Consider the following 22,797-nt stretch of genomic DNA (forward strand, 5'->3'; position numbering starts at 1 on the left):
ATATCGATGGGCTATATTTGATGATGCTTAAATATTGGGTAAGTTTATCTTCTCATTCCATCATAAGTGTACACTAATAATCAGCATCAATTTTACCAAGTGGACGCTTACAAATTGTTGGTATGCTTAAATGTGTCTCTAATAATACATATAATTGTCTACTTGCTATTTAATCTGGCACAAATTAAAATAAAAACCTTCCATATATGTTAGATATAAATTAAGTAAAGTCAAGACGACAATATTTATGAAGCGCGCACAAAATTGTGCAGGAAGCTTTTCTTTCATCTTGTTGCACCAATATTTTTGTACTTGCACGAGAGAATATTTTTGAATGTTTTCTTAAAGGTGGCATTGCATAGAGCGTAGCAAGCTGGGTTGATGGTACTATTGATGTAACAAAGCCAATATCCAATCGTCCACATTGTATCAGGGACACAAACTGAGCAGAACGTGCTTAACAGCATCATGATATTGTATGGTGTTCCAGTAATGATAAATGCGAGGACGATAGCTATAATGGTTGTGATGACTTTACTCTCTCGGGATTTAGTTACTTTCTTCGTTGTAATCCTTCTTGTGTTATTTAAATTATGGTCTGTTCTTATCATTCGGTTGTCCCTTTTCTTTCTGTTGATACTTACGAGTATTCCTAATGTGCTGCCACAGTCGACCTCTTCTTCAGATTTACTAACTTTCTTAGTTGAGAAGAAATCGGAGTTGTCAATCCTCAAATAGTTTTGTGCCATGTAATAGCTTGTATTGTCTTGGATTGCCTCTTCCTGATTCTCATTAGCAGGCAATGCGCTGAGATAACTTGAATCACTAGTTAGCTCATAGTGATGACGTTGGTCATAGTTATCAGTTATCATTTGATCGGTTATTTTTCGAGTTTGGATTTGGTCATGCAGAAACATATCAGGTATTGTTGGACGTCTGGTATTATTTGCTTGTGTTATTTTATCTTTCACTGGACTAGAAGAAACTGTGGACTTACTTTTTTCAGATACTGTTTTAACCTGTTTTATTCGACTTTTGCTTGCACGAGATATGAATGTGTACAAAATCGCTATGATCAAAACAGGGAGATAGAATGAAGCTATACCAATACTAAGAGTGATAGCAGGATTTGAAAAGAATTGTACGTAACAGTCACCTTCATTAACTGTTCGCTCCCCGACGAGGTACTGCCAGAAGATAATGGACGGTGCCCACATGATAAAGGGCAACACCCAAGCGGCTGCAATCATCACCAGGGCCAGCTTAGGTCTTTTCTTCAAAGGGTAGCTAACAGGCTTTGCCACGCATAAATAGCGGTCAAGACTGATCATAAGGAGGTTCATGAAAGAGGCATAACTGACAACATAATCTGCAGCAAGCCAGAAATCACATGCTATTGAACCCAGTGGCCAGTTTCCATATACAATGTAAATGGTGTATAAATTCATAGAGACTGCACCAATAATCAAATCAGCACAGGCTAAGCTGAAAATGAAGTAGTTATTAATAGTTTGCAAATGTCTATTTACTTTGATGGACACTATGACCAGAATGTTTCCAATAATAGTTGCCAAACTTAAAGATCCTGCTGCAATAACAATGAAGACCACTTCTACTATTTTGTAGGAACTCTCTCTTTCAATTCCAAATAATCCATTTCTGTTGCTCTGAAATTCATTTACCTCTGCTGTATTATCCATCCTTTTTCCATGATGCATAGATATCAATTTCCTAAATGAATAATAAAATACATAGTTATTTGACTTTGTAAAAGTGAAATGACAGCTGCTTGCTTCTGGCTCTTCTGAAAGTTCTAACGTTAAGAGTATCAAACATCACCTCTCCTTATAAGCTCCATTCTCATTACCAAGAGACAGTGCATTAGATTTGAAATTATTCAAGAAATCAGCTTTTTTCTTCCAAAATTAATTAAGACATAATATCTAAATACTTGCATTGATATAGCTAAGATTTGATCAGTGATACAACAAACGTATAACCCAGAGTCCATCTTGACTTCATTGAATACATTTAGGTAAATCACGTTTCTGCCCTGCAAGTATTCAACTGTTAAAGAATAGAATACATACACTCTTTTGATTCGTTTAAGCTAATATATTTGTTGCAGCTGTCCATGACTAAGTTGACTTAAAATGGCCGTCAGGGGCTTTTTAATTAACGGAAAGGTTTGACCATTACATTTCTCTGATGCTCACAGCCAAATTTGTGATCTCCATACACGGTCACCAGATAAGACAATGAAAGGTTTCAGTGAGAGATGAAAAGGGAGTGCAGTCAGTGAGACATCTCTGTTAAAGGAGGCATGGATGAAAATCTTTTAGCGAACTAATGTAAAAGTTCTATTTAATGCACAGTAGAAAGGGGAAATGGAGCCACGTAGTTAAAATATTTTCAGGCAGTTGTAAATTGCACAAATACTTACGTTACATATATTCGTTCAATAGTAGTAGTAGTTTTAATTCTGGTATATTAGGGAATTTAATTACATTTCTCTTGTAAGGCGGTTCTAAGCACACAAGCATTGCTAATAAGAAAACATCATTGAAAAGCCTAGTAACAAACAGCTCGGAGTCTGTAGTTCAACAAGAAGCAAAAGAAAAACATGATCCCACAATAGTCTTTGGGTAATTGTCATTATATATTAAGCATATGCATATGAGTAGTGGAAAATTAACAGCATGAACTGACAAGCTTCCATGCAGATTTTTATCGAGTTCTTCTGAGCAGCCAACCACACACGATTAAAAAGAGGCACCCTTATTTGCAGGGAAGACGGGGCAGTAAATGATGTAGAGCTGAAAATGTGTTGCTGGAAAAGCGCAGCAGGTCAGACAGCATCCAGGGAACAGGAGAATCGACGTTTCGGGCATAAGCCTTTCATTCCTGAAAAAGGGATCATGCCCAAAACGTCGATTCTCCTGCTCCTTGGATGCTGCCTGACCTGCTGCGCATTTCCAGCAACACATTTTCAGCTCTGATCTCCAGCATCTGCAGACCTCACTTTCTCCTCAGTAAATGATGTAAACAAACAACCGCAAAGACAGCAAAAAACGTTGTAAAGCATAGAAAATATATCATGGCAGTTTCACACCTCAGCACTAGATAGCTGTGAAAGAGATTGAATTTCATCCATATATATAGAGAGTTCGGTTTTGTACTATCTGTTGGAAAAAAAACTAGTGTGAAACTTAGTTGAAGTAAAAACCACGTATTCTGCGGTCATTTTAAATTTATTTCAATTGGAATTTTGATGAAATAAGTGCCTAGTAATGATGTTCAGGGACGTTTTCCATTTAAATAATGAAAAGCATTTGCTGAGATTCAAAACAAATGTATGGCACGGGAAATGGTCGTTTTTCCATTTTCTTCTGCGTCGATCGTCAGAACGACACTTCCCTTCCTTCCTCATATATTTGTATATCTTCCTTTCTAAAATCCATTTTGTTGCAGTTTTCACATTCTCGTCATTATTTTTGGATTCAAACTTTTGTTCTGAGTTTTATTTATTTTTTTGCTTTGTTTTTTTATTGATGGCCTTTATTGTGATCTCCACTACACCCTGAAAATATTATTTCTGCACCTTACAGAATACTTTGTAACTCTTAAGATCTGGTTTATGTCACCATGCAAACATTTTGTTAAATAAAGAAAAATAGAGTCGGCCTCGTTGATACTCTCTTATCATGTATATCACTGTGCTTCTGTTGTTATTCCTGCAAATCTTCTCTTCATCCTTCCAAGTGCTCTGTCACCTTATTGCCACACAAAGATCAGAACTGTGAGCAGTATTGTAATTATTCTTTAATTATGGTTCAGTTATCATTTTACAGGACTTCCTCACTCTTCAAAATAATATCTCTATGTTATGAAGTCTGGTACTTTGTTTCTTTACTCACAGTTTCGCTAAACTGCAATGCAATTATCTGGATTCACCTATTTTTGAAAAAGAAATCGTTTCTCCTGCAGACCATTGTGATTGTAAGGCATAGGACAAGAATTAAGCTTACAGGACTTCCTCACTCTTCAAAGTAATATCTCTATGTTATGAAGTCTGGTACTTTGTTTCTTTACTCACAGTTTCGCTAAACTGCGATGCAATTATCTGGATTCACCTATTTTTGAAAAAGAAATCGTTTCTCCTGCAGACCATTGTGATTGTAAGGCATAGGACAAGAATTAAGCCAATCAAGAGGCTCCACCAAGCAATTTGGCTGACATGATTTTTAAACCAATTCTCCCGCCTTCTCCATGTAACCTTTCCGCATCACAGAATACCTGCAGTGCAGAAAGAGGTCATCCGGTTCATTTGCAGCAACTGTCCCAAACCAAATCGCCATTACCCTTCAAGAGGTTTTTATATCGGCTAACCTGCGCAACCCGGACACTATGGGGCAACTTTTAGAATGACTAATCCAAGTAACCTGCACATCTTTGGGAACTGATATATCTTGAGGAAATCCACGCAGATTCTGGGAGAACGTGCAAACTGCCAATCACCCATGGCTGAATCGAACATGTGCCCTTGGCTTCTGAGGTGGCAGTGCTAACCACGATGCAACTGTGCCACTTAAACTTGTGAAGAACTTACCTATGTCTTAAAGAACTCTATGATATGGCAATTATCAAGTCAAATTTAGACAAAATTGATTTTTTTTATTATGGAAGAGTGGGAAACTCACTCAGTATACAGGAGTTGTAAGTTGCATTTTGAATATGAGCAATTTTAGGCCCATATCTAAAGAAGGATGTGTTGGCCTTGGACGGTGTTCGAAGATGTTTCATAAGAATGGTCTTAGGAAAGGAGGATTTCTGCAGCAATGTGTCTCACAGATTGACCACCCTTTATCTGAAGAAATTCCTCCTCATCTCAGTTCTAAAGGGTAGTTTGTTCACTCTGGAATTTCGGTTTCATAATTGTGGAATCATCTTCTCCATGTCCACTATATTCAAGCCTCTCATTGTTCTGTACGTTTGAATAAGATTCCACTCCCGACCCCGAACCCCTCCCCTCCCCATGCCATCCTTCTAAACTTCCTTGAAGAACAGGGTCAGAAAGTTCAACCACTCCTCATATGACAAATCCTCCATGTTTAGCTGCATGTGACAAGTGCAATGTGTTTACATGCTACATTTGTTTCCAGACGAAATTGTTATTTGTATTAATATGTGCAGTTTCTGCCCTTGTAACAGTACAATTGGGAGGACATTCCTAGTTTGGGTTTCTGTGCATCAATGTAGACAAAAACCAATCTTTGATGCTTGTCTCAAAAAATATACGAAAGAATCAGGGTCAGTCAATCTGATTTAAATTCAAATAAATCTCATTGGCTACTTGTCTTCGAACAGCTACCTCTGGAATTCACCATGGTAAAATGTGTAATGCACACAACTAATCCATCATTCAATCAGGAAATGTAAACACCTCGTGCCAACGTTAGTGCGCTAGTTATCCAGAGAACCAGAAAATGCTTTGGAGACTTACATATAAATCCTTGAATGGCAGATGTAAATTCAATTAAATACAACAATTAAACTTTACAAAAACAAATTCTAATGATAATAAAACTATTGTCGATTGTCACAAAAATCCCATCATTTCAATGAATGCCTCTTCGAAAAATAAATCAGCATCCTTATATGGTCTGGCTTACATGTGAAATCAAGCCTACAAGCGAAACCAGGTCCACAACAATAAAATCGAACCTTAGCTGCCCTCTGAAATGGCCTAGCAAGGCAAACTGAACCACTGTTAGAAAGGAATAAAGAGGAATAAAAGTGTGTTTTCTAACAGAGAATCACAGAGCAATACAACATGGAAGCAGACCCTTTGGTGCAACTAGTCCATGTTCCCAAACTGAACTAGTCCCGCTTGCTGGTATTTTGCCCATATCCCATCAAACATTCCTTATTCATGAATTTATCCAAATGCCTTTAAGTGTTGTAACTGTACCTGGATCCACTACTTCCTCAGAAAGTTCATTCCACCCACTCACCACAGTCTGTGACAACGTTACTCCTCATGTAATTTCTAAAACTTTCTCCTCTCATCTTAAAAAATATGCCCTCTAGATATGAACCACCCCCAATCTAGCGAGAAGTCCCTTGCTATTCACCTTATCTCTGCCTTTCATGTTTTTATAAATATAAGGTCATCTATCAAACTATTACGCTCCAGTGAAAAACTACTTTTATAACTCAAAGCCTCGATTCCCAGCAGGACTCTGGTAATTTTTTTCTGAAATCTCTTCAATTTAGTAGTATCATACATATAGCAAGGCGACCATAACTCCACACAGGACACCATGAGACTCAACATCAACGTAATGTACAACCTCAACCTATATTTAAGGGTCTAAGCAATGAAGACAAGCGTGTTAAACGTCTTCCTAATCAAATTGTCCTACTGTGACGCAAATTTCAAAGAATTATGTACCTGAATCCCTCAGTCTCTCCGTTCTCCAACATTATCCAGGTCCCTACCATTAATGCACACATTTGTAGTTTCTCACGAGATTGATACACAACAGCCTAAAATATTGATACTCAAGGGATCAAACCTTGCACATACAAACTACTGACTGGCAAGAACGGCCCAGCAGAGGTGAAGCATATCATTATACAGTCAGAGAGAGAGAGTTGATTCCTCAACACTGATGCCAGAAATCATCAAATCACTTGGCATTAGATCAACGACTGGCAAGAGAATCCTTTGTTGATTACCAAGTAACCACCGTTGCCTGCGACTAATAAAGACTAGTACTCTTCCAAGTTGAACAGCACATTTTGAAGTAATGATATAAGCTGGGTGGGGTTGCTTCCATGTCCAACACGAAGATCAACTCAGCATTATCACAGATGATCGAGCTAATTGTGCCCCAATGGAACTAGCTGCTAGGGTGAACCAGTGGCAAAAGGGAGGGGATAAACTGGTTCACCTCATCTTTAGCAATCTGCCTCACGGATGCATCTTTCAACGACAGTATTAGTACGAGTGCGCACTCAACAGTTCTGGTGGTGATTAATTTCCGGCTGTACATTGAGAATATACTCCATATATTCCATTACTAAAAATTGGGGTAAATTTTGATCCAGCTATTCAAGTCTGGGGAAATAAAAATGGGGTTCTGTGGACCATGAGCAGCAGCAAAATAGAATTCCACCACAGTGTGCAATCTCAAGCCCAGAATATCCCCATTATACATTAACTATCAAGCCTGTGGGTCAATCCTACTTCAGTGAAGGGCACGAAATGAGCAGCAGAAGGAACATTATAAAATGAAGAGTCATCCTGGTACAGCTGCAGAACAAGGTTACTTGAATGCAAAACAGCATAATCAGCGAGAGGTGATGCTAAACAAGTCTCTAATGAAATAGTCAGATGGAAATCCTGTTATCCTCGCACGCCGAGACGTTAAAGTTGGCGAGCACTTAAACAACTCTCTGGAGAAAGAAGCTCCGCCACCATCACTATCCGTAAAACAATGGGGAAACCCAGCTCAGTGTTAAAGGAAAGTCTGAAGTATTTGACAGAATCTTCCACCCAGGCATGTTGTTAACCATCCATCTTGGCCTCCTCCAGAGTTCCCCAGCGTCACAGATATCAATTCGATTCATTGCACGCAATATCGAGAGAAGGTGGAGATATTGGATACTGCAAAGGCCCTGGCAACATTCCGGCAACAACACTGAACACTTGTGCTCCAGAACTTGCTGCATCTATAGCCATGTGCTTCAAGTACAGCTAAAATACAGATATCCGCCCGATAATGTGGAAGACTGCCCAGGCATGTCCTGCAAGCAACAAGTAGGACGGATCCAATCCTGTCAATGACTACTCTATCAGTCCATTCTCAACATCAGAAAAAAGCAACAGAAAATGTGGTAAGCAGTGGCTGTCCAGCAATCACTTGTTCATATTTGAACAATTTGTTTGTCCCAGGGAAAAGCAAAACCTCACCTCATTACAGTCTTTGTTGAAGCATAGACAAAGGACCTGAATTATAGAGGTGATGTGACAGTGACTGCCTTTGACATTAAAGTCAAACTTAATTGCACTTAAGTAGGAAAGACGATAGACTAGTGGTGTTGTCTGGTAAAATTCTGGAGAATCTCTGTTCGAATCACACCATGCTGGATGTTGAAATTTGAATGCAATACAAGTCTGGATTTGTCAGATCGTGATTGTTTGTCGCTTGTCGAAAAAAATCCCATCTGAATCACCAATGATCTTTCAGGAAGGAGGCAGTCATCCTGACCTGGTCTGGACTACCTGTGGTTGACTTCAACTGCTCTCTGACATAGGCAGCAAATGGTGGCACAACCAGCCACATCCTCATCCCATGAATTCATGTAAAAAAAACTGAAGCATCCAGGTATTATAGCAAAGCTGGAGGTAATAGAATTGGGCAGGGTTGAGGCCTATGGGAAATCTCTTCTGTTAAATCCATACCCGTCAAAAAAGATGGTTGCACTTGCTAGAATTCAGTCATCCGAGTTCCAAGCCATCTCTACAGGCGTCCATCAGCGTAATATGACCTTTTCCAGTTGTTTCACTAGCGACATACCCTTCACCACAAACTTAAGGTTTGCTTTGTTGATGACTGCATAATGTTTTCAAGACGACTCAGATAGTGAAACAAATATCGCAAGACCTGGACAATATTTAAGATTTGGCCGACACAAATGCTATGCAATGCCAAATCGAGAATAAAGCTATGACCCCTTGGCATTCAATCGGATTACTATCACTGGATCCCCCACTATCAACATTCTCTGAGTTACCTTTGAACAGAAATTGAACTGGATTAGCCATAAAAACAGAATAACCATTAGTTGCAATAATATGAGTTTTTCGACTATTGACTCACCAATTTCTGTCTACGAACTACAAGGGTCATGTCAGAGAAATAATGAGATTCTCCGTATTTGTTCTGGATCAGTGTAGCTCCAAAAATACTCATGAAGCTTGATACCATCCAGGACAAAGCAACCTGACATGCTAGCGCCACGTCCACAGTCAGTCCCTCTTCCACCGATGTTCACTGTTGCAGCGTAAGCTGCAATGCAGACATTTCCAAGGCTTTTTGATAGCATCTTCTAAACTAATGACCAGTCATATCTAGTACCACAAGAACAGCAGATAAGTTAGAAAATCAACACCTACAAATTCGCTGTTTCTTCAACGTTTTTGAATCAAAGTCGTATAACTTCTTCTCTAAAGATACTTTGGGTCTAAGTACAGCAAATATTCTGCAGCAGTCCAAGAAAGTAGCTCACCGCCACCTTCTCAAGGGCAACTTGGTGTGAGCAATAAATGTTGGCCCAGCCAGCAATACCCACATCACAGGAGTAAATATACAAACAGATATCATTTCCACAGCATAAAAGGTATTTTCCTTTCCCATTGATAATCCTGACAAATTATTATGACTGAAGGACGAAAACGTGCGCTTTGCTTCAGCAATATCCAATGGCATGCTTTGAATATTCTCCTTTTGACCTTAGTCTTGATTCGGCACTTCTACATTTTGGCGGTCACCACTGGATGAACATACCTCTTCAAAGATTGGATTGCAGGATTCTCAACCCGTCAAGACAGGAAGCCAAGATATACAGCATTTCCAGATAACAGAACGTGTGACCACTAAAGATCCAGACTGTTAACATTTGCAGAAGACAAGCTCAAAATACTTAGTGTTTCTGTCCGTTGCAAGCGTTATTTACTCAGTAATATTAGAGTCACCGATTCTGTATCAATGAAACAAGGTGGGGTGTCTCCGACTGCGAACTTAGTAATGAATATTTTATGGAAAGCGATTCAAATTCTGGTACCAATGATCTATAGTAACAAATACAATCTTGCAGAGCAAAATTTCAGTACACACCTTGTCTGTATACTCTCCAATTTTTTCTGACCAGTAGCAAATAGGGAAAATACATGCTTACCTACATGACCATCATTCTCATTTATTAGTCTTGCTTCCACAGCATCTTTGAATTGGCGCTAAAAGAAAGACAGCTTTCTGAGACAAAGTATTCAGCATACTATACTCATCAAGTAAATAATCATTCACTCGAGGTGGATGTCTGCATAAAAAAAAGGTGACCACACACACCAATGAGATGCTCACAGCTCAGGCTGCAAGTTATTGTCAAATTCTCCCAACATCAATCAAGCAACATGAAAATAGTAAATGACCATCAATGAAAATTGTCAGGCTATTTCTGTGCAGGATCTTGGTAGCAGACGAGGCTTCAGAAACTGCAAAACAGGCGTCAAACTTGCAACGTATCAAAAAAGAAATGACAGCAGAGATCATGCTGGAACAAGTGGATGAAGTACTTTCATTAATGATGCTGTCTTTCCCTTTCCACGATCGGCTGGTTTATCCACAAAAGAAATGTAGAAGACGGTCTCATCTGATACCACTAAATTTCTGGAGACGCATTACTGTTACATTCCACTTTTGGCAGCATGCCAACCTAAAAGAAATGTGTGACGTTGTTGCCTGCATGAGACAGTGATTAATATTCAATGACATGAATTGTGAATTTTGAATTATTACTCAGGATGAATTAGCACACGAGAAAACTGTCTGGAGTGGCAGTTGTGGTGTTGCTATCTCCGAAATAGAATTGGTGCAATTTAGTCTCAAGCCACGATTTTCTTTTTCTGAGTGAATGTGTATGCATAACATTCTTTTAGCGCCAATTGGTTTATAGCCTTTTATTACTTGCAAACTACAGGTGGCAAGCTATGAAAGCAGGAGGATCCTCCTGCACAGGCCATCCAGAATGCTTCATTGTGACACTAGCATTTTGTTAATAAGGTTGGAGCAATCCTTTGGGCGTCATGGCTCTACTATTAGAAAAGAGAATGGAAGAAAATACAGGCAAACGTTAGCAAATAAGTTTATTAATGATAAGATAAATGTCGCAGCAGATCTGACTGTTTGGTTCATTTCTCAGTGAAAATAGATGAGTGTGTTGCACATATTGAAGACAACACGAAACATTTAGAGGAAAGGAGAAAATGGTCTAATGGAAAAGTGAAACTTAAGGAGAAAATTCCTAAACTTGATCAAGAATATGGGAATTAAATTATTTCAAGGGGAAGACTTGAAAACGGTTCTGTGAAAGCCCATGGAGCAAACCAATTTATGTTTGGGACGCAATTGTATATTTTATAAGCTACAAATCATCCAAATGGCAAAGCAAAATTGTCCAGAATCGGATAGGGCAGAACATGAAGAAGCTTTCTTTTAAGATTGCAATGGGACCTTTGGGTCGGCACTGTTGCTATTGGACTTGGGTACAATTCCTGCCTGGGGCAAGTCTGTGTCTGCGTGGGTTTCTTCCTGCTCTTCTGGTGTTTTCCCACAGTCCAAACAGTTATTTTATACTAATTCGCAGAACAGCATTGCACTGGAATTTTTGTCACTAGATTGGATGAACAGAACTCTAAGGCATTTACGGAGCTCTGTACCATACACGACAAAAAGGATCCTTTAGCACTCAACACAGCATTGTTATACAATAGTCGCAAAGTACATTGTTTTTAAGAAGCAAAGCAGCAACACAGCAAGGCTGATTTTCAATCACTTTCCGAAACTGACACTTTCTGTTACCTCACAAATGCATGAGAACACAACAATCTCAAAAGTTTCCCACCAGCCTTAACATCCTGATCGCAAGTCTTATCACTGTTCATTCACTGCACTGGAGTAAAAATCTTGAAATTCCTTTCCTAACTCCCTACGTTCGTAAAATTCTGAGATTCAAATGGCAAAGCAGCATCGTCGTCTCAACACACATAAATAAACATTAAAGACAAATTAAACTAAATCCAAATATTCCTCAGACCGAGATCAGTGTAGTGCTTGAATCAATCGATCTAAAATAAGACAACAATAAGGTGTCAGAACGTAGTTAATGTAACTAATCACTGCAGACTTACCAAGAACTGCAACAGCAGCAAGGACAGGATAGCAAATCTTTTCTAATTCAGTGATGAAATAATATATCATCCACTGGCCCATCTCTGTTGAGTCGCTGATGTGTTTTAGTGCAAGGGAAAATTCTCCTACTGACACTTAAAAGTATAACACATTGAAAGGGATCCGTATTAATAGAAAATGGAAATCCTCCAGTGGCAAAACTTCGTTCTGTAGGGACTTATATCAATTATAGTCAATTACTGAACAAACAACTTCAGTTAGATCATTCAATTGAACTGACTTTATGGCAGACAGTATTTGATAACATCTGATTTTGTTGTCAATACATATTCCTTGACGAAACCTACATTGTTCCAAGTTTGAAATTGCATTAAACACATTAAACATTACACGAATGTTCTCTCTGACATCCTTCCATCAGGCTAATTATGGTTTGACCTATGTGGTAAATTCTGTGTTTATGGTAAAACTAGTGAAGACTCCCTTTGCACAGTATAACAGTTGATGTGTTCATTGCAAGCTGAGAAGGTGAGATGAGAATCTACAGAAGTTGCAGACTTCACTAAATTCTGTGCTCTTTTCAAGGCCATTTGAACTTCTCAAGGCCATTTGACCTTTTGCTTCTGATTTGCCTCTCCAATACCCTGCAAACAAGAAAGCTGTTGAAGATTGCTACTATTGGTGATTTCGTCACTGTTCTCGACACTGCTGCTACTGATAATACGATTGTTGGTCATGACAGTGCATTGAATGGATATTCCTGAAGAAGGGATTGTGCCCGAAACGTCGATTCTCCTGTTCCCTGGATGCTGCCTGTCATGAGACTTGAACCTCACATCTAATGCAGCTTGAATATTTGTGAGATTTTTTTTTTCAGAGAAATTAGACCCTTTGTCATTATTGGCAGTCAAAGGCTGTTGATGTCCTGAGAATTCAACGATATTTAGAAACTGTCACCTTTTACATTAGGTAGCTTATGCGAACTAGCACTCTGTTGCACGACTTTAAATCCAGTTTGAACATTTGATCATATTGGAACATTTCACTGTTTTCTTTTCTTATATAGTTCCCTATTTACAAAGCACAAGTAAGGGGTGTAATGCAATATTCTTTGCTTGGCTGGACAAGTGCAGCTCCAAATACAGTCAAGAGCTTGACATCATCCAGGGCAAAGTGGTCCAATTGTTTGACAACATATTAACAAACATTCTCCCTGACCATATCTGATATTCAGTAGCGATAGCATTACTACCTATTAAATAAATGGAAAAATATTAGGCAATTCGCCTCAGACAACACCTTTCAAACCCACAACCACTTCCACCAGCAGAGCAAGGGGAACAGATACATGGGACAACCATCATTTCCAAGTGTCTCTCCCAACCCCTAACCATCCTAAGTTGGAAATCTACTACCTTGAATTCACTCATTGTATGAATATTCAGTAAGTCTCTCTCTACTGACATTGTGGGTCAATGTACATAACATGAACTGCAATGAATCAAGACGGCAACACAATACTATGTTCTATTCCTAGTGTAACTATGGATGCACAATAGAAGGTGGAATAGCAAGAGACGTCCAAATCCCATGAGTCAATCGTAAAACTAAGTAAAATGTTGGTATGCGTTTCAATCCATTAGCAGAGAGAGGTAAGATAAACTTGAAAATTCTAATCCAAATACATTTTGTTAAAGCATATAATTCAGTATTGTTTTGTATAATCCCACACCAGAGATGTTCTGACGTGTATTATGACAGTTCCATTATGTCCCAGAGTCACTCAACAAATATTCTTCCAAGGAAATCAGAAATCCCTCTACGAGACCTCAGCTGTTCATTTTTTAATTAATGTTAAAATGGATATATCAGATCCAAAACTGAAAGATAGTTTGTTATATCATCAGTTGATTTGCTTTGGTATTAGTAAAGTGGTGGGCAGTTGCTTAGCTCAGTCGGTTAGGTGATTGGTTTCATTATTAATTGGAAGTTATTAGACTTCAGTTACAGCTAAACACTTATAAACGGCGTGCCACTATTAAATTAGTCTCTTATCCTATTATTGATTCACTGACACAGACACAGACGTACAAAGGAAAATAATAAACCATGTGTTTTATGGACAGCACTAAACTGGGAATGCTGTTCAACGGTTTCTGCATGCAGAGCCTGTTGAGATAATTATTCTGTTTGTCTGAATACCTTTTCTCAGTCTTCCCCTTTTGCATGTTTCAGTTGGTTTGCAAGAGGTTCCAGATAATCAGATCATTTACAAAAACACAACTGCCAAAAGGCATAGCTTACTGCAACTGTTGGAGGAAACATTCACTCGCTTTGTCCATATTTAATATAACTTTGATTGTAGAGATCCAGAGATCCACAGAAAGAGTTCGAGAGCTGGTGGAGATCTGAAGCTATTTTGCTCTCTAGTTCACAGATCCTACCTGCCCAGCAACTCGAAAACAATTCAATTTTTTGGCATTCAAATGGTCTTTTTCATCAATAACTGGCCACTAGTCCATGGACTATGAAACAAAGCTCAGTCGGTCCACAAACCCTTTGCTCCTTTTGTAGTGCAAACTAATGCCCGATGTGTAACCGATGCTTGCAATGAGTACCAGCCATTTTGTTTCAAGCTATGTCGCAATCCCCCAGCAATCCTTTATCATAAAACAATTCTATCCATTAATAGTCCATTATTAAAAAGCCAAAGAATTTGAAAAACAACGTCAAGACTCAAAATAAGCAAGATGCAACAACTCCCTCTCCGGTGTGTAGTCATTAAAGCTTAAATAAGCATATTCAGAAAGTCCTAACAAGTGCTGAGGGCCTGTTGAGTTACTTGTAGAATCAGAAAACAGTCTAAAGCAGAGAAATATATATTAATGTTGCATAAAGCGCATTCATTCAATAGTCAGATATCAAAAAGTTTTTAAAAATGTAAACTGCCATGATTACAAATGTGCATAAATGTTAAATATTAACATCAGACACACATCAAACTAATTTGAAAGGAACTAAAATATTAGTAATTATTGATATGAAAAACAATATTTGAATATACACCCATATTCATACATCAAAGTTTGAACATAGGACATAGAACATAGAACATAGAACAGTACAGCACAGAACAGGCCTTTCAGACCACGATGTTGTGCCGACCACTGATCCTCATATATGCACCCTCATATTTCTGTGACCATATGCATATGCCTGTCATATGCATGACCATATGCATGTCCAGTAGTCTCTTAAATGTCCCCAATGACCTTGCTTCCCAGCGTTCTGGGTTCTGGGTTCACTCTTTTTCCCTCAGTTTGTTTTTAAATTCTTTCATTGGATATTAAACGCTGGCTGGCCAAAATTTATTGCCCATCCCTAGTTGACTTTGAACTGAATGGTTTGATAGGCCATTTCAGAAGACAGTTTTGAGTGAACCACATTGATGCGCATCAGGACTCACATGTAGACCAGACCAGGTGAGGATGACAGATTTGCTACCCACAACCCCCCAACCCAACCCCAGTAATTGATTCATGGTCATGAACAGATGCCTAATTCCAGTTTAATATTGAATTCAAATTCCACCATTTGCTACGGCGACATTTGAGGCCAGGTCCCCAGAAACATTATTCGGAGATGCCGGTGTTGGACTGGGGTGTACAAAGTTAAAAATCACACAACGCCAGGTTATAGCCCAACAGGTTTAATTGGAAGCACACTAATTTTTGGAGCGAGGCTCCTTCATCAGGTGATAGTGGAGGGCTCGATCGTAACACAGAATTTATAGCAAAAATTTGCAGTGTGATGTAACTGAAATTATACATTGAAGAATTGATTGTCTGTTAAGCCTTTCATCTGTTAGAACACAGTGATAGTTTCACTTCTTTCATGTGTAAATCACAAAACCCTTTTTTTTTAAGTTGCATTCTCGGGTTAGCTGTTAACAATGGTGATAGCTAGACAATATGTTGAAGGTGTTAGCCCCCTTGTCTATGACCTGATGTTTAGATTGATTCCAATCTAAAAAGTGAAATAACAGAGTTTTACATAAATTCATGCAGTTTTTGAGCCCAGAGTTCTATCACCATTGTTAACAGCTAACCCGAGAATGCAACCTTTTTCACTTCTTTCATGAAAGATCTGTATTCTAACAGATGAAAGGCTTAACAGACAATCAATTCTTCAATGTATAATTTCAGTTACATCACACTGCAAATTTTTGCTATAAATTCTGTGTTACGATCGAGCCCTCCACAATCACCTGATGAAGGAACGTCGCTCCGAAAGATAGTGTGCTTCCAATTAAACCTGTTGGACTATAACCTAGTATTGTGTGATTTTTAATCCAGAAACATTAGCTGAGTTTCTGGATTTTTTAATGTAGAAATGTATCACTACCTCCACCTTACTAGATATTCAGTCAAACTTCAGAATTTGTTTCATTTCAAGATAAAAAAAACCAATCAGGAATCTAAAGATTGCTCATTGTACTCGCTGAAACCACTATAGCCATTTCCGCAAGGCATACAGTGAGAAAGTATTGAGAACTGCTTAATCTGAAATTTTGAATTGGAAAACCTGCCAGAGCTGCTTGGTTGCTCATCACATCGTTGAGCAAGGAAAGGAATCTTCCATAGTAAACTACATGGGGAAAGAATATGACACAGCATTTCAGTTCAACGGATAACAAGATAGAAAAGTGATCACACCCTAGGAAATTTGTTGGAAGTCTAATACTTGGGAAGACATCATCATTATTTCTTCATGTAATATTGATATCAGAATGGTCTCCAACAAGGTGCAGAATTAGACAAGTGGTTCTACTAAAGAATATGGTGCAATTTTCAGACAATGATTGCCAATTACTAATAGAAAAGATGGATTGACCTGTTCGTCAAAATTAATTTCCTCGATCTAAGTCTCCAGCTTTCTTAATATATTCACAGCATTCGGTATTATTTTCTTTCCAGCTCCTTGGCTTTCCACACTGAATTTGTGCTGAGAAAATGATTAAACATAATTTATGAAAAGATACTGTGAAACTAGCTTGATTCTACCGTTCACAATCCAGCATTTTAAGAAATTCAACACCAAAGTTATTTGGAAGTCTTTTTTTGGCATAAATTTTCAGTCCATTGAAAGCCATTGAAATCCAACCTTATGACTGCATGATATTTTTTTTTCCCAGAAGCAAAGGCAGAAATCTCATCAGGTCTAGCATGCCAAGAGAAAGTACAGTTAAGGCTTCTAATCCAGTGGCCCTTCTTCAGAATATTACGTGAAAATTGCTTGAAAATATTTTCTGAGAATTAAATCTGTCCTCTTGATTTCGATCATTCAGCTATTGAAAGCAGTCTGTTTTGTGATTGTTACTATGAGCAGCAAAAGCATATTGGTTTTTCCCATCTGCCACTTTCATCCAGTTGTGAAGTATAGTGGGAACTCAATATCTCAGGAACGGACACTGGATTCGAACCGTTAATTCTGTTTATCTCCCCACAGATGCTGGCAGTGTCTCCATCAACTTTAAAACAAAATCCAAAAAGTGTATATAGTGTGAAATGTATCAAGTCTTCTTTCCATCAAAAGATAGTACAATTCTATTTCCAGACAAATTGACTGTCACATTAAACCATATTTAACATGTTTAACTGATTTTAAAAGTGGATATACAACATAAAAGCAGATAATGAAGTCGAATGTTGCCACCCTGATATATATGCAATATGTGGAATCCTTCCATCGATTTTCAATGAAGCTATCGTTCTTATCGTTTATTGCATAATCTCATAAACTTGTCCTTTGTCCTCTTGAAGAACCTACATTATTCTTCATTTCACATTATCTAACTATTTTTAACAGTACAGGTAAATGGACATTTGACCAGATTCATCAGCTGGTCCCTGAACTTTGTTTCAATTCCAACATAAATAAATGTGTTACACATAAGAATTAATAATGTAGCAACTTGGGAGCTGCAACATGAATACAACTTTAGTTCTTTAAAAAAGCTTCAATACAAATTCAGAAACGAAGAAGCACTTCCTGGTCCATAAAGAATTTGGTACTTTTTTGACAATAAAAATGAAACATCGCCTAAAGGTACAAAGAAAGTATTAAATTCCTTCATATCAATGTCTTTGTATCTCTGGAACTCTGTGCATTGCAATGACTCTCGAGCCTCTTTAAAGCTCTGCCAGCCAATAAAATATGTATAATGGCAAAACGATTAAAAAGGAGATAGTGAGATATCCAGAAAAAACGTGGAGTGCATCAAGATAAAATTTTTGATTGTTTCCTGAATTAGTGATTTTCATTCCATGTAATACAGCAAAACTATGGAAATGAATGTTCAAATGAATTGCAGCAAACAAAAACCAGCTTTTCTCAGTTTATCAAATCATAGAATTGTTATACTAAAGAGAATATCATTTGTCTACCATTTATGACAACACATCTATCTTGAACAGGCTAAGCAAAGACATGCCAGCGAATTTCTAGAGGCCTGGCACTCCAACCACAACGCCATAAACAAACACATAGATCTAGATACCATCTATCAACCCCTCAGAAAACGAACAGAAAATGACATCACCACAAACCCCAGGAACCCCATTCAGGATAAACATATAAATAGAAAGCAGTAGACAACAGCTTCACTTCACTTGGAGGTCGCCACTGATGATGTTACCTAGCCAGGTAATGAAACATCTGGATAGCAAGCCTACAGCTCAGCGAGCAAACCTACACCCTAAACCATTTATGACTCAACTGTGCTAATTTGTTTTAAAATGAATCGACCATTTCGTTTCTTTCAACTTGATTGAAACTACGTCCATCATACATTTAGACAATGCATTCCAGGCTCTGTCCACTTTCTGCATGAAATAGTATTATCTTACTATTGTGATGAGGCTGTCACTTCAAAAAAAGTTATTTTGTCGTTTTTTTTAAAAGACGTTGTAAAAGTAAAGGTGCCGAGTTGGTCATGGGAGCTGGCTGAAATCCAAAGTGTGAGATGTCTTTAGATTTTTTTTCCATCAGTTGTAACAATGGAAGGGAAGTGGCAAGTTCTGAAAAACTATGATTTTTACTTTATTTTTCAGCTGTAGCACTGAGAAACTGTTGGAGTTTTAGAACTATTGGACCTTCACTAAATAATCCCTAACTGTGACTTTCTCTTAAGCATTTCTTGATGTTGAACGACTTGTAAGAATCTGTGTGTGAATTTAGCTTTTTGGCAAGTGATATGACGGGCAATACTGGCCCGTGTACGTCTTCTGTCTTTCTCTCCATCCAAGACCATTTCCAGACCCTTCAGGTGAAGTAGGGCTTTACCTACACATCACTCTGTCTTGTCTACTGTATCTGTTGTTCATAATGTGTTTTCCTCTACATCGGGAAGACAAAACGCCGACTGGGTGACCGCTTTGCAGAACACTTACATTCTGTTCGCAAAATTGACCCTGAGTTCATGGATATTTTTCATTTCAACTCACTACCGAGTTCCCTGACCAAATCATTTGTCTCAGGCTTGCTGTGGTTCTCCAATAAAGCACAGCATAAGTGCAAGAAAATCACCTTACGTTCTGCATGTGAATCCTGCAACATTCAAGATTGAAAATCAAGTTCAGTAATTTTGAGGTAAGAACTCCTTCAATGTCTTCTACCCACCCTTACACGCAACAGCTTGTCAGGGCAGAGAGAATTCAGCACATCCAACGCATTTATGCCTTCTCATTGTCCTAATTATTTTTTGTTGTAGTTCTTCCCTGACTTAGTATCAGCTAGATCATTGTTCTGACCAAATTTCTTTCTTTCTCTCTGGGCTGTCTGTCCACCCATCCTCTCAGTCTACACTCCATAAGTCTCACCGCTTGTCAGCAGTTCAAATTCGATCTTTTCCTAGCTAGAATAAAGGATCACTGGATACGGAATGTTAACTCTGCCTTTTCTCTACAGATGTAAGCACTGCTGTGTTTCTCCAGGAATTTCTGTTCTTTCTTCCATATTTAGAATCTAACTATTTAACTTAGCTGCCCTGCAAATATCCTTCGTTGCACTTCCTGCAATCCTTGCAAAGCATCCACACCTTTCCTATGGCTTTCATCCCGCGGCTGAGCAAAATATTCCAGGAAAAGCCGAATTATTATAGTTTCCAAGTTTAATATATATATATATTAGATTAGATTTAGATTACATTACAGTGTGGAAACAGGCCCTTCGGCCCAACAAGTCCGCACCGACCCGCCGAAGCGCAACCCACCCATACCCTTACATTTACCCCTTACCTAACACGACAGGCAATTTAGCATGGCCAATTCACCTTACCTGCACACCTTTGGACTGTGGGAGGAAACCAGAGCACCCGGAGGAAACCCACGCAGACACGGGGAGAACGTACAAACTCCACACAGTCAGTCGCCTGAGGTGGGAATTGAACCCGGGTCTCTGGTGCTGTGAGGCAACAGTGCTAACCACTGTGCCACCTATTTAACCACTGTGTCACCTGTGTAACCTATTTCTCAGTATATCAGAGAATTCTATATGTTTTGTTAGCTACACTTTCAAACTCTCCTGCGATCTTTAATTAATTCATGACCGCATGTATGCTGGGCTGATATTCCATGAATATGTTATAGAGTTGATCCCGTCATTTTGTATTGTCTCTTTGTTATTTCCACGCAAGTATATCAACCCACAAATCCTAAATTAAAATTAATCTTTCACCTATCGGCTGCTTTCACCAACTCATCTATGTTCATTAGGGTGGTAGGGTGGCTCAGTGGTTAGCACTGCTGCCTCATAGGGATCGGAGCTTGATTCCAATCTCAGGCAACTGTCCGTGTGAAGTTTGTATGTTTTGCCCGTGTCTGCGTGGGTTTCCTCAGGGTGCACTGATTTGCAACCGCAGTCCAAAGAAGCACACATTAGGTAGATTGGCCATACCAAATTGCCCATAGTGATCAGGGATGTGTCGTTTGGATGCATTAGCCTTTGCAAATGCAAGACCATGGGGTAGGGAGATGGGTGTGGGTGGGATGCTGTTCAGAGGGTCAGTGAAGACTTGTTGGGCTGAATGGCCCATTTCCATACGGTGGGAATTCTATGACTCCATCCGAAACTCTGCACAATTGTCCACAATGTATACAATGCCTGCAAGTTGATTAGATTACTTACAGTGTGGAAACAGGCCCTTTGGGCCAACAAGTCCACACCGACCTGCCGAAGCGCAACCCACCCTTCACCTAACACTACGGGTAATTTAGCGTGGCCAATTCATCTAACCTGCACATTTTTGGACCGTGGGAGGAAACCGGAGCACCCGGAGGAAACCCACGCAGGGGAAAATGTGCAAACTCCACACAGACAGTTGCCTGAAGCGGGAATTGAACCCGGGTCTCTGGCGCTGTGAGGCAGCAGTGCTAGCCACTGTGCCACCGTGCCACCCCAAGGATGAATGGCTTATTTGTGCCTTGCTCATAGAGGATGCTTCAATATTATTGAAGAAGGGCTTATGCCCGAAACGTCGATTCTCCTGTTCCCTGGATGCTGCCTGACCTGCTGCGCTTTTCCAGCAACACATTTCCAGCTCTGATCTCCAGCATCTGCAGACCTCACTTTCGCTTCAATATTATTATCAATGATAACAAGGGTCATGTCAAAGACAGAGTTTGATTTCTGCAATGATCTATCTGAAAAATATCTATTGACTATCACTTCATTCTATCTATCACAAAGGCAATTCTGCACGCATGTGCTTGCATTTATTTCTTCCTCCTCCTCCCCCACACCCCCCAAAGAGTCCCAACGTTTTACAGTCACGTATTAAATAACTTCTGCCCATCCACTGACACATCAATGGCATGGTCCTCATCAACAAACTGGTTTACATTTAGAGGAAACTCTAAAATCCTTATTAACGTTTTGCTTCCCTCAGACTATCCATTCCAGCACTCCTTCACTAAATCACATTTATCCACGTGACGTGTTGAATCTGGTTGATCGCCTTTCAAGATTGAAACAGCACCTGAATCAAATTACAAGCCTTACAGTTCCTCATCCCCTCGCATCACCTAATCCTTTCATTGAACAAGGCCGAAAGGTTTGAAAGTCTCCCGTGCTACGACACGAATCTTGAATTTGAGGAAGGCAGAAATCGAATCGCTCCAGAATTCTGATTGCCTCTTTCCTCAGTATGCTTGCTTGCATCTCCTCCTGCCCCAGACCATTTTCAAGTTCAACCATAGGCAGCCTTATCGAGTTTAAATCATTTTAACAGCTAAACTTCCTTCCTTTTCACGATGGCTTGTGTGACATCTCGTCCTTGGGAAAGCCATGTGCAAAGCGTTGCTTTCATACCAAAGCCACGTGATCTGCCTTCATGTGAAACTACAATTTTTGGCCAATGAGCATTGTCATTATAATTTTAATACCTTTTGTTCCACACTTCTGCCTGCAGTTGTGTTTTATGTATTTCGAAATTTGTATTTGATATTCAATCTTTGCTGCATTATTATCTTCCACCCTCGCACACGTTCGCAAAAGAAATTCTGAAACTTCCATTGAAATGGTTAAATTATCGCAGTTTTGGTCTCTTTCGTCTTTCAAGGAACTCTGGAATTGTTTGTCCTGCTATTTATTTTCTGTGTCAGTGAGTTTGACTATGCCCAAAGCTTCTCTTCTTTGAAGGCAACCCAATGATCAGCTTTCCCTTTTCTCACCAACCTTTAACTTCAAATAATTCTGCACCCTTCCAATGTTAATCAAATGAAAACAATTTTCACTATATAAGTATCCTTGTGCCGAATTC

At 39.0% G+C, this 22,797-nt stretch overlaps 1 protein-coding gene across 1 annotated transcript; it reads right to left on the reverse strand.

Annotated features, from left to right (window-relative positions):
• Window positions 1-284: 284 nt before the first annotated feature.
• Window positions 285-12,715, reverse strand: LOC122541236 (muscarinic acetylcholine receptor M2-like). The gene is made up of 4 exons (XM_043677854.1): window positions 12,622-12,715; window positions 11,978-12,112; window positions 6,642-6,664; window positions 285-1,631 (listed from the first exon to the last, which is right to left on the reverse strand). Exons 1-4 carry the CDS (start codon window positions 12,713-12,715, stop codon window positions 285-287), a joined length of 1,599 nt encoding a protein of 532 aa, XP_043533789.1.
• Window positions 12,716-22,797: the final 10,082 nt, after the last annotated feature.

Source organism: Chiloscyllium plagiosum, chromosome 37, assembly GCF_004010195.1.
Source record: "Chiloscyllium plagiosum isolate BGI_BamShark_2017 chromosome 37, ASM401019v2, whole genome shotgun sequence".
Taxonomy (NCBI): Eukaryota; Metazoa; Chordata; class Chondrichthyes; order Orectolobiformes; family Hemiscylliidae; genus Chiloscyllium; species Chiloscyllium plagiosum.

Bases quoted from the DNA above. Each gene is read 5' to 3' on its own strand.
- LOC122541236 (XM_043677854.1), bottom strand. From the start codon at position 12,715: ATGACCAACAATCGTATTATCAGTAGCAGCAGTGTCGAGAACAGTGAC. The intron at 12,113-12,621 runs GTATTGGAGAGG...TATACTTTTAAG, and splicing joins ACAGCTTTCTTGTTTGCAGG to TGTCAGTAGGAGAATTTTCC. The intron at 1,632-6,641 runs GTATAATGATAT...ATTGAAAGAGAG, and splicing joins TCAACTCTCTCTCTCTGACT to AGTTCCTACAAAATAGTAGA.